General features: G+C 34.8%; 2 protein-coding genes across 4 annotated transcripts; one reads left to right on the top strand and one right to left on the bottom strand.

Annotated features, from left to right (window-relative positions):
* The first annotated feature begins 806 nt into the window (after positions 1–806).
* On the top strand, positions 807–6,726 carry LOC130728085 (vacuolar-sorting receptor 1-like). Of its 2 annotated transcripts, XM_057579426.1 has the most exons (13): positions 807–1,048; positions 1,196–1,532; positions 2,366–3,061; positions 3,513–3,601; positions 3,700–3,769; positions 3,851–3,934; positions 4,169–4,245; positions 4,360–4,441; positions 4,828–4,910; positions 5,034–5,100; positions 5,436–5,564; positions 5,908–6,014; positions 6,354–6,726. In XM_057579426.1, the coding sequence occupies exons 2-13, from the start codon at positions 1,232–1,234 to the stop codon at positions 6,447–6,449; spliced, it is 1,881 nt and encodes a 626-aa protein (XP_057435409.1). In that variant the 5' UTR covers positions 807–1,048; positions 1,196–1,231; the 3' UTR covers positions 6,450–6,726. The 2 variants fall into 2 exon arrangements, with proteins under 2 accessions (XP_057435409.1, XP_057435410.1); XM_057579427.1 differs by having other exon boundaries at positions 808–1,532; positions 5,911–6,014.
* Positions 6,727–8,396: 1,670 nt separating this feature from the next.
* Positions 8,397–12,833, bottom strand: LOC130728084 (protein FATTY ACID EXPORT 3, chloroplastic). 2 transcript variants are annotated; one of them, XM_057579424.1, is made up of 7 exons: positions 12,411–12,833; positions 11,361–11,757; positions 10,364–10,531; positions 9,540–9,586; positions 9,400–9,428; positions 8,933–9,042; positions 8,397–8,722 (listed from the first exon to the last, which is right to left on the bottom strand). In XM_057579424.1, exons 1-6 carry the CDS (start codon positions 12,642–12,644, stop codon positions 8,952–8,954), a joined length of 966 nt encoding a protein of 321 aa, XP_057435407.1. In that variant the 5' UTR covers positions 12,645–12,833; the 3' UTR covers positions 8,397–8,722; positions 8,933–8,951. The 2 variants fall into 2 exon arrangements, with proteins under 2 accessions (XP_057435407.1, XP_057435408.1); XM_057579425.1 differs by having other exon boundaries at positions 11,361–11,751; positions 12,411–12,828.
* Between the last annotated feature and the right edge of the window lie 1,859 nt (positions 12,834–14,692).

Genomic DNA, 14,692 nt, shown 5'->3' with positions numbered 1-14,692 from the left:
GGTCAGTTGGAACTGATGTGGCTTTATCCACGTCATTTTTAATTGAAATTTAATTTCACATATAAAATTAATAATTAAAAAATAAAATTACAAAAATCCCCCTCAAATAAAATTCCCACTTCTTCCCTTCCCAGATTTCTTCTTCGCAATTTCCTCATAAGCATAAAAAGGTGTAATATCATTTACGAGTGACATATAAAATTTTAAAATTATTGATTAGAATTCAAAATTTATGACCTCCAAAATTAAATTTTAAACCAACATAATAATGACACAAAAACCAATCAACCTTTACAATTCTATTCAAATATGGAGATGAAATTAATGACCCCGATTGAACCTTAGAGAAATAATTACCATTTTTACAGAAATACTCATGCATAATTTGAGAGTAGTTTTCAATGAATTATTGAATGACAAAGTTGTCCTCAGCTAAAAAACTTCTCCTTTAAAAAATAGATAGATTATCTTACTTATCTTATCATTCCTTTTTTATAAACGAAACTTATCTTGTTCAAAGAAAACGAATCTTATCATTCCTTAATCCTTTCTTATCTTGTGTTAAGAGAACTAATGCAAAGAAAATAAAGAGAATCAGAAGAGAAGCGGTGTGTCAGGATTTATCTTGTGAATAATTGATTTATTGATTAGAACTTAGAAGATACATTACTTACCCATTCTAATCCTAATTAAATAAGGAAATATATTAATATAAGAAATAATTTAACTTACTTTAACTACTCTAAAATACTCGATAAGATATTTTTTCATATCCTTAAATACCTAACAAGTTCAATGCTTAATGATACCATTACTCAAATTTGAAACAAATAATTTAGCCTTCTCAATCATCTTCTAAATTGAATACTAGCTAGAAATATTCCAGCTGATGTTCTGCGACTAGTCTCAACAACGTTGTTATATTATTAGAATGTTTCTTTAAATGGCACGTTGCATTCACTTGTTCTTAGCAGTTTGCAGGTGATGATTCCAATTAACCGTTGAACGTAACCAACACGTTTCACTCATCTATTTCGACACTTCTAAGGTGGTGCTTTTCCTTTCATACGCATCATCACTGTGCTGACCCAGAAGGCTTTAAACCTTCATCGATCACAAAAGCAACTTTTTTTTGACTCAATTTCCAATTTCCTGATCTGGGTCTCTTTCCTTTTCAATTAATTCATCCAAACAGGGTTGCATTAATTGCAGTTTGAATATCAGTTTGTGCATGAAGATGAGCATAAAGTTGAGTTTCTTGTTGTTTGTTTGGGTTCTGCTATTGGGGAGTTGTTTGGGCAGGTTTGTGGTGGAGAAGAATAGCTTGAAGGTCACTTCTCCGAAATCTTTGAAGGGTTTATATGAATGTGCGATTGGGAATTTTGGGGTTCCTAAGTATGGAGGAACATTGATTGGTTCTGTTGTGTACCCAAATGTGAATCGGATGGGATGCAAGAACTTCACTGATTTCAATGCTTCGTTTCAGTCCAAGCCTGGAGTTTTCCCCACCTTTGTTCTTGTTGATCGTGGAGGTGAGCTTCTAATTGGTCTTTCTTAACTCTTCAGCTTGTGAATAACCCATAAATTTATAAGGGAAAAAAATGATCAATGTTTTGTAGTAAATCACTTGGGTTTGGTTTAGTTTAGTGGTTGATTTTGTTTGTATAACATGGCGTTTTTTAAGGAGGCAGCTACTTTTTCAAGTTCCATACTGTATTTTGATTATGGTAATTTAAATATGTTGTGCATTTTGGAATTGCTTTCTTTTCTTTATGATATGGAAAGTTGCCGTTTACTAATCAAATAATTGAAAGGCCATTGTTATACTATTTTTGGAATATTCTGGTTTTAAGTTTTTAAGTTGGGACCATAAACACTTTAGGTCTTCCCAGTATGATGTGACTAGGTAATTGTTGCAAAAGATTGTGTAAATGTTGCATTTATTGTTCAGGTTAAGGATGCATAATCTCTCTTGCCTTTGATTTAATGTGAAGTTTATTTATTTATTGGTTTGGAGTATGAGAATAGAAACTCTGCCTATGCTTTTGCATAGCCGGTCGTAAGTCCAGATAAAAGAGGAAGGTTGTGTTAGGCTTTAGGAAACCAACGTAAACACACCATATCTTTAATATTGATATGTGATCCATATAGCCGACTTCACCTAGTGAGATAAGGCTTTGGTTACGGTTTTGGAGTATGGGAATTGAGATAAGGGGCACTCTATTGTAGCAGAACGTGTTCTCTGGTTAACCTATTCTATCTTTGTAGACTGTATGTTGCCACACTGATGATATTGCATAGATCATTAGGATCACAACCACTCAGAAAATGACTTTGAAAATTTATTCTCTGGTCTTTTTTGTAGAATGCTACTTCACCTTGAAGGCGTGGAACTCACAAAATGCTGGAGCAGCAGCTATACTTGTAGCCGATGACAGGACAGAATCATTGATCACCATGGACACTCCTGAAGAAGGGCATATTGCAAATGACGATTATGTAGAGAAGATTAGCATTCCTTCTGCTCTTATCAGTAAATCCTTGGGGGATAGCATCAAGGAGACTCTCTCCAAGGAGGAGACAGTCTACGTAAATCTTGATTGGCGAGAGGCTCTTCCACATCCCGACGAGAGAGTTGAGTATGAATTGTGGACGAATAGCAATGATGAGTGTGGGCCAAAGTGTGACAATCAAATTAATTTCATGAAGAGCTTCAAAGGGGTAGCGCAGCTACTCGAACGGAAGGGGTTCGCTCAGTTTACCCCTCGCTATATAACTTGGTATTGCCCTGAAGAGTTTCGCTTAAGCAAACAGTGCAAGTCTCAGTGCATAAACAACGGAAGATACTGTGCTCCAGACCCTGAGCAAGATTTCAGTAAAGGATATGATGGTAAAGATGTTGTCGTTCAAAACTTACGCCAAGCTTGCTTCTTCAAAGTGGCAAATGAAAGTGGAAAGCCTTGGCAATGGTGGGACTATGTGACTGATTTTTCAATCCGTTGCCCCATGAAAGAGAACAAATACACAGAAGAATGCTCTGATCAAGTTATTAAATCTCTCGGTAGGTTGGGCATTTTGTGTTTCTTTGCTTATACATTGAGACTGGCTTGAATTTTTCTCTGGTTTTTGGTTTTGAATGGCTTGCAAAACATTACCCAAGTCAGCAGGAAGAGGAAACATAAAATTCTTTTTTTTTCACACAATATATTCTTGTAATTTCTTGGTTTCAGATTTTTTTAAATAATTTAGCATCCCTGGAATTTTTCTTTTCTCTTGATTGCTGAAGCTTTCATGCATATGAGGAGAGGAACAAAACCAGATTTTTTCTGCACTGATAGAATTATCACTGCTATGTTGACAAACTGAATAAGAAATGCTTTTATATTTGTACTCTTTTTGGATAAACTTTTCTTTTGTTTTCTCAATGCTTTGCCAAAAATCGTTTATCCCATCATTCTAAGAAAATATATTTTTGTCAATGACTCCACTTTTCTTCCATTTACTCTTTACAGGTGTTGATCTGAAGAAGATTAAAGACTGTGTTGGGGATCCTAATGCAAATGTTGAAAACCCTGTTCTTAAGGCTGAACAGGAGGCACAGGTTGGTTTTCTAAAATGCAAATTGCAAACCTTTTTTATGTTTTTTTTTTGTTCAATTACGCCATTATGTTTTCATAATTGTTCTGCATTTGGTTTCAGATTGGCAAAGGCTCTCGCGGTGATGTTACGATACTACCTACTCTTGTTATAAACAACAGACAGTATAGAGGTACGAGGAAGCTTTTCTAGATATCTTACCAGCTACTTAACTGTATTCTATTTTATAATTTGTGTTTTTAACTGCTTTTAGGTCAGCTGTCAAGACCATCAGTTCTCAAGGCAATCTGTGCAGGTTTCCAAGAGACCACTGAACCATCAATTTGCTTAACTCAAGGTCCTTTTTATCAATTTGCGATGTGTTTCGGCAGTTCTAAAGTTAAAATCATAAATTCAGCGCTTTCTTCTGTCCCTTTTTTTTCATTTTGATGTTTTAATTTTTCAATTTTCAATTGTGTTAAAAGAATTGACTTGATTTTTATCTATATAAAATCATAGATGCATTGGCAACCAACTCAATGAAATTGAATCTTGTTTAGAAGCTAATTATTTTAGTGATTATTCTTTGCAGACATGGAAACAAATGAGTGTTTGGAAAACAATGGTGGTTGTTGGCAGGACAAATCTTCTAATATTACTGCATGCAGGGTATTTGGTTAACTGAATCAGACACATTTTTCTGTAAAGTTTATTACGTTTTTGCTTCATGTGAGGTCTAGTTCTTCTGATTTTAACCATCTGCATATGCTTTTCTAATTATAGGATACTTTCCGTGGAAGAGTGTGTGAATGCCCTATTGTGCAAAATGTGAAGTTTGTAGGTGATGGATATACTCACTGTGAAGGTAAATTAGTCTTTTCAAGCTCAGATAAATTGTTCCATTCTACATTTTCCAATCTATATATTTTAGAAACCATTTCTGCCAAAAAGAATAGAGCACAAACAGAATATATAGGCTTTTCCAAGACTAGTGACCCTTTCAATGTAACTTCCTAAGTTCCTAACAGAATAGATATCATCATTATCATACCAAATTGGTGTTTGGGGCTTGTATTTCTTCCTCCTTTTGTTCCCCCTCCACTTCTGATTTCTATGTGTAGCCTCCATTTTACCAAACTACACTTTTGTCCTTGTAGTTTTTATGTCAAGGAGGCCGGGAAGTTTCTATTAAAGTTCATTTAAATTTATTTTTCTTGCTCAATTTCACTGGGGATTTGAATTTTTTAACAGCTTCAGGAGTCTTGAGCTGTGAAGTCCACAATGGAGGTTGTTGGACGGGAGCACAAGGTGGCAGGGTTTACTCTGCTTGTCATGTAATTTATCTTGCTCATCCTTTTGTTCCTACTTTTGGTTCGGAGGAGTCGGAGTATGACCGATTATGCAAGATATTAACCATCATCTGTTTCCTTCTTGTTGTTTCTTAAATGACAATGCAGGATGACTACATAAAAGGTTGTGAGTGTCCAACTGGGTTCAGAGGTGATGGAGTCCGGTCATGTGAAGGTACTTTTTGTTCTGACTTTTGTGATTATGGTAGTATCCAGTTATTTAGAATAAACTATAAGCCAGACAACTAAAAGAGATTTGGATGTACATGGTTTATCACTATATCGGTATATCAATAAACTTAACACATGGAAAAGCATTATGGTTTCGTCTATATAGCTGACTCGGCCTAGTGAAAAGGCTTGTCATTGTTGTCTAGTTAAATTATCCAATGAATGACAAATACGCATCAGATAGTTACTTCTCTTGGAGGACTAGTTAAAAATAGTTGCAAGTTATCCAGATTCTCTGGAAATACACTGGCTTTATTTTTTGTTCTGGTTATGTTGCAGATATTGATGAGTGCAATGAGAAATTGGTTTGCCAGTGCCCGGAGTGCAAATGCAAAAATACCTGGGGGAGTTATGAATGCAAATGCGGTAGTGGTTTGTTCTACTCACGAGAAAATGACTTGTGTATTGGTGAGGCTTTTTTCACTTCTCTGTCTCTTTCTGCACCTCTTTCAGAACTGCAATGTCTTTAGGGAAAAAACAACTTTGCACTTTGACTTGATAATGCTCCTTTGGCATTTCTTTTTCTATCTGTGAAGTTTCAAGTGTTTCTTTTGAAAGAATTTTGTGAGGTTCACTTTTACATTTGAAACCAGAATGGAAAATTCTAGTGTGTTTTCCATTCCAAACTCATGGCCCATATCTTGATTGTTTTAGATACTTTTTGCATGCTATTGAGATACTATTTATGTGTTTCTAAAATTAGATTCGAACAATAAGTTTATTAATTTTTCACTATTTTGGTTCATAAAAGCAGGTAAATATACTGCTTATACTGCTTCGGTGAGTATTTGGATGATTATCCTGGTTGTGGTTGTTGCTGCTTCTGGAGGATATGCGTTTTACAAGTATAGAATCCAGGTATGATTATTGCAGACTTCGTATTTTCCCTTTTATCGTTATATCAATACTACATTGAGACACTAATTGTTGAGAATGAGTTTTTTACTTTTTTTAATTACTAGCATTACATGCCCCCCATCGTATGCATTGTCATGACTAAATAGTTAAATTAATTCTTTAAAGATACACATTTTCATATTAGTTTTTTTATGATGAAAATTATACTAAAGATTCTTGACAGATAAAATACATATTTAGGGGCTTCAAACATATTAACTAACAATATAACTTCTTTTAAAGACTAGTTTGATTATTTACTCCACTTTCATCCTAAAATTGTTTAATAATTTTTTGCAGAGATATATGGATTCTGAGATAAGGGCAATTATGGCCCAATACATGCCCTTGGATAATCAACCTCAGAACCCTAGTCAAGTGCATTACGATATCTAGAAGATTTTGGGACTCTTTTTTCTGTAAATTAGAACAACCTCTACGGCTGAATGAAGATAAACGATAGCAGCTGAGCACTCATCAGCATGCTTAGTATATTTTCATGCTTCTGCTCTTCCTTTTTTTTGTTCTTACACCTCTATCTCCTAGCGGGTCATTTGTTTCTTTGTTATTTAGCTTTGTAAATTTCAAACCAATGTGGTTTTGACATTACCCTCTGACTCTTTTTCCTGATGTAGGAACAGTATTTATATGAAATTTATGTCTTTTTTCTCCATGTTTTGGCTCCACATGTGTTGTTCAAGTGGGACTTTATACTTGTAGCATGATTGGGTCAGCTTTTTTCTCAGAATTTATTTTAGCACTTAGAAGCTACTCACATAAGCCTCTATCTGATATTAGTTATGTCTTTAGAATCAATGTAGAAGGACTTCCAACTATGCTATTGGTGTAAGGGTAAAATTATGCTTTTTAAAAACTTTAGAATGTGAGAAATTGTAAATTGTTTTATGATATACATAGAAGAGTGCTAGCAATACTCTTTCACAAATGGAAGTATAAGAGCTAGAAAAAGAGTTTTAAAGTGAGTGTTTATACACAATAAAGACAAGGCTGTATTTATTTATTAAACCATCATTAAAAATACAGTCCGGAATGAGGATTATAATAGCATCTTCTATCTTTTACTACTACGCCCCTTTTTTGCACTATTTGAATCCCCTCTTAACACTACGGCAAATTCAAAGCAACACTAAACAAGCAAGAAATGCCATATATTGTCAAGTCACGCGCCTTTTACATAGCATTATTACTCTTGAGTGCAAGTTCAGTGATTCATGCCTTGTCGAATGAGCAAGATATGCGAAAGGTGATTCATGCCTTGTCGAATGAGCAAGATATGCGAAAGATTGAGGCTTGCTGGGAAGGATAAATGAAAAAAGGGGTGGGGAAAGTCCAGGAAAGCCCTCACTTAATTGATGGGAAATTTGGGGGAAGCATTGGCTGGCCCTGCCGCATATCCCTTCCTTCATCAGAGCCTTTCCTTTAATAGTTGGGGAAAGCATTGCTGACATTCTTTCCGGCCTTATTGATTAGAGAATTCAAATCTTTTGATGCCTCCACGGTAGCAAAATGATAAGTGTATAAAAGATTTGACCAATTTAACGTTTTATGAATCAATCTGAATCAATTAATATAAAGATTATGCAACAAACAACTACACAAAATATGGTTGGAGATGATGCATGTTGTTTTCTTATACATATTTTTTCGATGCCGAGAACTTATTGTGGGATTTATCATTTATGGAGGGGGTATAAAGCTTTTGACCGTGTGTAAATCATATTCAAACTAAGGTTTTATTTACTGAAAACTAGCGTTTTGAATCTCATATCTTATTGATGTGAGTGATTTTAATCCTTTTCTATCACTCTACCGTCAATAATCTAACGGATCTTGCTAATGTGTCTTCATTAATTGACCTGCACCCCATATCAACATTCTACATAGATAAACAATGCTTATCTAAAACAACATAGATAAACAATTAATATAAGTGCAATTAACCCTTTTAGACAATGAAGATCAATTAAACACAATCACTTAATATAGGTTCTTTTTGTTTGTTTTTTAATTTGGAAAAACGGGTTCTTTTTTTTTTTTAAAGGAAAAACGGGTTCTTTAATAGTTCTTACCATTTTTTAAAAAGTTGAATTTTCTTACTAAATTAATCGAACACCTACCATTCCCAGATAATCTGATTACACGTGGTTCCGTTTTTAAAACTAAAATAGAACATTTTAATACTGTTCGTTATTTGACGAAAAAATATATTTCTTTTGTTCATAGTCCCAGGCTTTTGATTTGTTAATCATCCTGGGAAAAAGGATATGAATCTTGATTTAGTAATGCTCTTAGCCAAACACCAAATTAAATAGAGTTGAAGAATGAAAGAAACTGGTATTTATTATGTTTTCTGGTGCAAGTTTTGGAGAATAATCAATCCACCGTATCAAGATAGATTCTAACACACTGAGATCCAAAGTCTAGCTTCCTAAACCCTAAAACTTAAATCCTAAGCATACAAACAAAATCAATTCATAACATCCACCTCAAAGCAAGGTCATTCATAATATGCTATTTAGTTATTTTCCAGAGAAATCACATTTATACATGAAAGTATACGTGAAATTATATCAAGATTTTCCATGCTCAATTTTTCCATGCATGAAACTGTAACCATCAGCAGCGATAGTTAATCTTCATGACCCAGCCTGTGAATATCATAAAATAATCATCAAAATTTACGCCGACCATCTTCATGTTGATCTTAAGTTTATTAATCTGATCTTCAATTTTTAACAGAGTAGCAAATGGAAGACAATAACACTGATGCTGGCAAAAAAGTTCACATTGAAAAGACTACCTCACCTAAACTTTTTTTAGATCAAATATATAGTATCTATAAACTTTAATAGACTAACCTTATCACTCATGACTCAACTAGCTTTCTGCTTCACCTTCCAAGTTTGAGCCCTTCTGTTGGTTGCGTTCCAGTACAATTCTATAGACATAAAATGCCACTGCCGCACCACTGCAGATGTTAAACAAAGTTGTTACATAACAAAATATTGATATGAATGATAAAAGCATTGTTACATAACAAAATATTGAATGATCAAAGAATTGTTACGTAACACAATATTGATACGAATGATAAAAGCATTGGACCAAAGAATGGTACTAAATGAAATTCTATTTTCAGGACATCACCATTCACAATATTAATATAATCTAATTCTAATTCAACCCTGTTTGTGCTAAACATGACACAGCAGCAAGTGATTGAGAATTTGAGATTAACAGTAAAGGCTAGGGCAGGAAAATGAATAGGCTAGTGCAAACAATAAGTTCATATGTAAGTTAAAAATAATAACGAAGTTTCAAGAACCTGATCAAGGCGGTGAAATAAGATGATCCCTGGAAAAAAGCAAGGAACAAGAAACTATCAAAAGTTTGAAACTAAAATAAGTGTTATCAGCATTAAAGTTAGATTAGTTTCGACAAATATTCATACAAACAATCCCTTACTTTGCCTATTGAGGCTAGCTCCCGCAGAAACAATATAGCTGCTATAGCTGCAAGGACAACAGGTAATTTAAAATAAGATTCATGATCAATAAGCAAACCAATAAACATTATTGCATCATTATATGGAAAACATGAAAAGTACATCGTAAGTATCACTAGCGTGTAATTACTTACGATGAATTTTACTACAACTTGTCTAGTATTCAAAATTTTGTGAATAAAAACAAATCAAAGCAGGTAGAACCATAGAAGGCATCAATCATTCAGCAAAACGTGATTTAAACCCTAAATAAGGCAAAGTTAAACATGTGCAAGTCAGCATTAATATGAATGTTTAGGAAGGCTAAGGCTAATTGTTGTTTCCAACCCATACCGGAAGACTAGAAAATTCAAATAAGTAAAAGAAAGTGGGAATTCCCCAACATAATTAAGTCAATTGGAACTTGCAGTTCTTATTTCTACAGAAAATTGTAAACCCCCCCCCCCCCCCCTTCTACAGGATATGAATTCATGCTGAAATTTTGTTACATTCGAAAACCGATTGAACGAATTACAATTAAACCAATGGTAAGTAATCACATGATGCATTGTTTTCAAAATCATTGCTAAACACATAGGATCGCACAATGCTACCAGCTTAATGCTATCAACCACCCTAAGTTTCATTGCAATCCTAGGTAAGATTTCACTTTTGATAACCTTGGCATGATACTATTGCAAAACTTAGTGAGATATATTTAACTTTCAGATTCTTATTACCCATTTACTTTTTGTGATTCTTTTAGATGGAGCATTCTTTTACATACAAAGCATATGATCTTTACCTGTTTGGCCCTTCAAAGCTAGAGGAGAAGGTTTTCCTCTTTTATACGACTTCAGACTTGAAATGCTTAAAGCCAAGAGGACACCACCTAAAATCACCCCAAACCTTATGGCTGCAACGCTTCCTGTTACCATAAACGAAAGGAAGCCACCAAGAGATAGTACCAAACCTGCAAAAATTAGAAGTATCACAAATTAAACTATGAATTTGGGAGGAAAAAAGAGGCTAAAATTTTTCCCAGTCAGCATGATAAAATCATATCATTTAATTTTAGATGGGTCTTAAACCATCAAATGAGATGACATTTGTACAGTACTGATATTGAGGCGCAATGAGCTGGCCCTATAACATCAGCCCAACATATAGAAAAACTACCTCTATTAGATAACAGTCGTCAATATCAATCCTTATCCATATAACTTTATGTCCTGTAAGGGTCATCCATCAGGTACCAATCCTGATCCTCATCAGGTGCCACTACCTTCCTACAAGTGAAGATTACTTAGTATGTGTTTGGACTTTGGATACAAGTTGGGTGAACGTGAACACAAGTTGGGTGAACGTGAACGGGCTTTCCTCCTAATCTATAAGAAGAGTCCCGTTCATTTTGTCTCGAAGTGAGTTTTAATGTACGTTTGCACTGCTGCCAACGGATATCCAAATATAGCCTTAGTCATTTATCCTACTCAACCCCTAAGGTATAAAGGGACTTATCCCCTAAAGTATGAAGAAACAATACATACTAACTAATTCCCTCTCCTTGAGTTAGACACATGCTAATATGACAATCGAAGCCCTTTTCCTTTCTATTTGCAACAAGCTCCCCACCACAAGACTGTATCCAAGAACATTTATATCAGGGAATCAGGAACACCTTACATTCAAATGCCTTTTAACAGTTATTGCATTAAGTTAGTAAACAGAATCTGCCAGGAATATTATTCAGATAAAAAAAATCCCAATCAAAACTTTACCAAACAACATGGATATTTACATACCATAAGGTACACCAACATAGAAGTCCTGAACTCCAGAAATGTTGCTGAGATCATCAGTTGGGGATGTAAATGTCTCCACAATATCCTTTACCTCAGGTGAATTCTCGGAAGCCGCAGACAAATACACTTTCCCTCCCTCTGCAATTTCCTTTGCCGCCACACTCAAATCATGCTTTGCCTGTTCTGCTTGTATCTTCAACTGTTCCGAGGTATCTTTCAAAACGACAATGGCCTTCTTAGAATATAATTCATATGCTTCTTCAGAAATTCCTTTAAGCTTCACGGCCTGTTCTGTGAAGGTATCCAGAGCCTGCTTCCACGCTTCCTGTGACTCTTCAGAAGCAACATCATTGGGAGGCTTCTCATCACTCCCCTTCACTTCAAATTCACCCTGCTCCTATACATTTACCGATCTAGATTAGCAATTCAAGAATATTGGATAAAACTAACGAGCTAGCTAACTTTTAGACGCAGAATACTGAAATTTCAACGAATTGATTGAGAGAATAATTCTTGCATGAGAACATGAAAGGTTCTAAAAATGGCCGAAGTCCACAATTGCAGTGTCAAGGTTTTGAAGCTCAACACAACCACAATTGTGAACACGGTTTTAAATTGCAGTCTGCAGCTGAGTCCCTGCAACGGCATCGCTACTGCAATTGTGCTTCGGCAACATAACCGTCAACTGCAGCGGCAATTTAAAACCCTGAATTTGTGACCACATCAACAGCACTTTTCTGTTAAAATCATTGCTTAATTTCCTAACATATCCTCTATTCCGATATAATTTTCTTATATTAACTAATTAAGTGAAGATAACAGTATAATCAACATATCAACATTATCTTAAAATTTCAAATTCCTAAAATCATACATAAACAAGAACACAAATTCTTCTAAACACCAAAAATTCCTTTGAGCTTTTCATTTGATAAAGCCAACAGACACTACTTATACCAAAATTGCTCTAATTGAGCAATGGCATTTCGAGTTCAAACCTCACCACCCCATTTCAAGAAAAGAACAAAGATGGTTCCTTTTTCATCTTACCGATGAGGAAGCTGCAAACCGGACCATGAACGGGTTCCGTCGATTAGGGGCAAGAAAGCATGCGGCAAGCCCCTTCGCTGGAACAGCAGCGTTAGCAGAGAATCTGAAGGTGCGAGGTTTGAGCAAAGGATTGAACTTGACGCAATGGGGTAGCTTGTTGGATGGAACTGAGAAATGGGTATTTGAGATTTTAGGGTTTAACACCGAAACTGAATCCATTGATAGACTCATCATAGCTCTTTGGTCCAAATGACCAGAGAGAGAGAGAGAGAGATTGAAGTTGAATGGAGGCGAAGATAACGAGAGGTTGGTGAAGGAAGGAGTGTGAATTGAAGAGAAGGGAATGAAAGAGGGCAAAAGGGTTTATGAAGAAATGAAATTGCAGGTTGTTTGGCAACACAGACAAGTTTGGAATTTTTTACTCACATGTTTGGTGTGGTGGTGATTGAAGAATACTCAAGTTACTATTAATTTTTGAAGAGAAAAATTAATAATTAAAAGAGATTAATTTATGTATACTTACGGTATGAAAAGTTTTACACAGTCATTCAATTACAATTTTCCATTTCTTATTTTAAATATTATTAAATTTAAAATTAATTATGAACTAGCAAAAATGGAGAGATGTAATTGCATAATTGTGTAAAACTTATTTACACTGTGAGTGCGTAAAAATTAATTTCTAATTAAAAAGTATAAGGAAAAATATTTACATACTTAATGATATTAGAATCTCGATAGAATGTCCCCGAATGATACCTCAAGTGATAAGAATTATGAGACATATAGGTAGACGTGGGGAGGTCCAAGAATTAAAGTGACCAATTTATTTTTCTAACGTTAAAAAAAAATCTTGATAAAATTACCTCATTTGTTAAATGTGAGAGACATTTGTGAATAGGAAGAGAGAAAAGGTTAAGGAAATCAATAGATATTTATATTCTTTGACCTAGAAAAATGGTAAAGACAAAAATTAAGAATTGTTAAATTTTGTCTTTTGCTTGTTTGATTTTTTTTTTTAACATGAAAGGAAAACAACAAAGAAAAGAGAGCATCTACTCACAGCACATAACAAAGGAATAATCTTATTTAAAGGCAAATACCATAACGTTAAAGGACAACAATTACGCAATCCTAAAGAAACTAGAAAATCAAGACAATGGTTAGAGCATCTTTAATGCAAGGGTTTTTAGTTCTTAACATAAAAATTTAATTTTTCTTTCTCATTCATTTAATTTAAATATTGAATTAGCATTTAAATTTAAATCAAAATTATATGGAAATAAAAAACATTAATATAATAGTATTCTGGGACCGGATGAATAGTGCTAAGAACTAAGAACTTTTTTTTTAAAGATGACGCTAAGCAAAAGAAAAACTAAGTCCTCAAATAAGGAACCCCAAGGCTATCGACCAACAACAAAGGAGCAAGACTCGGCGGTGCCGCCGGAAACATCACAAGCTGCACAACAGGCATATCCGCACCTAGTTTCGCCATAAAATCCGCCGGAGTATTTCCCTCACGAAGAGTATGCTGCAAATCAACACGCCAGGAACGCTGGACCAAAGACTTAATCTTCAAGATCAAGGGGGAATAGATATGGAAAGAAGACACTAACCCCCTTACAAGCTCCAACGCCATGACAGAATCAGAACAAACTCGGACTTCACGATAGCCCTTCTCCCAGCAAATTACCAAACCTTGAAACATAAGAACTAAGAACTCATGGTTGGAACAAAATCTGCAAAGAGTTGCTTAAGCACATGTGGTAGTACGGGCCCACATTAATAGTGTTAAGAACTAAGAACTAGCATTGGAGATGTTCTAAGAACCTAGGTCTTATTTTTAAGAACTAAGAACTCCACGTCATCTGTAAGACCCAGGATTTTAGAATTAAATAAATAATTAATTTTCAACTCACGCATAGGATTTTGTGTCAGCGTGAGAGGAACTTGACTTGTGGTTGATGTTTGGATTAGTATTATGAAGGAGAAAGGTCAGGAAACGACTAAGAATAGTACTATTGTCGCTATAGGTTATAGCACGAGCTTTATTCACTTCCGCCTTAGGGCGAAAGCGTTAGTAAAAGGCTAATCCGCTCTTAAAGCACTGTAGAAGCGGAATTCAAAAATATTCATAGGATTATAAGAATTTCTCTTATTCATTTCCTTGACGAGTGTTTTGACACGAAACCCTGGAATATACGAATGATCGTTTTCAATTCTCGGAAGTTTGCCGAAACTGAATCCCTGATAGCTCAAAAACCTTAAAGTAAACTGTC

Source organism: Lotus japonicus, chromosome 1 (assembly GCF_012489685.1).
Source record: "Lotus japonicus ecotype B-129 chromosome 1, LjGifu_v1.2".
Classification (NCBI taxonomy): domain Eukaryota; kingdom Viridiplantae; phylum Streptophyta; class Magnoliopsida; order Fabales; family Fabaceae; genus Lotus; species Lotus japonicus.
The sequence above is the reverse complement of the archived record's forward strand: the minus strand, read 5'-3'. Positions and strand labels throughout refer to the sequence as shown.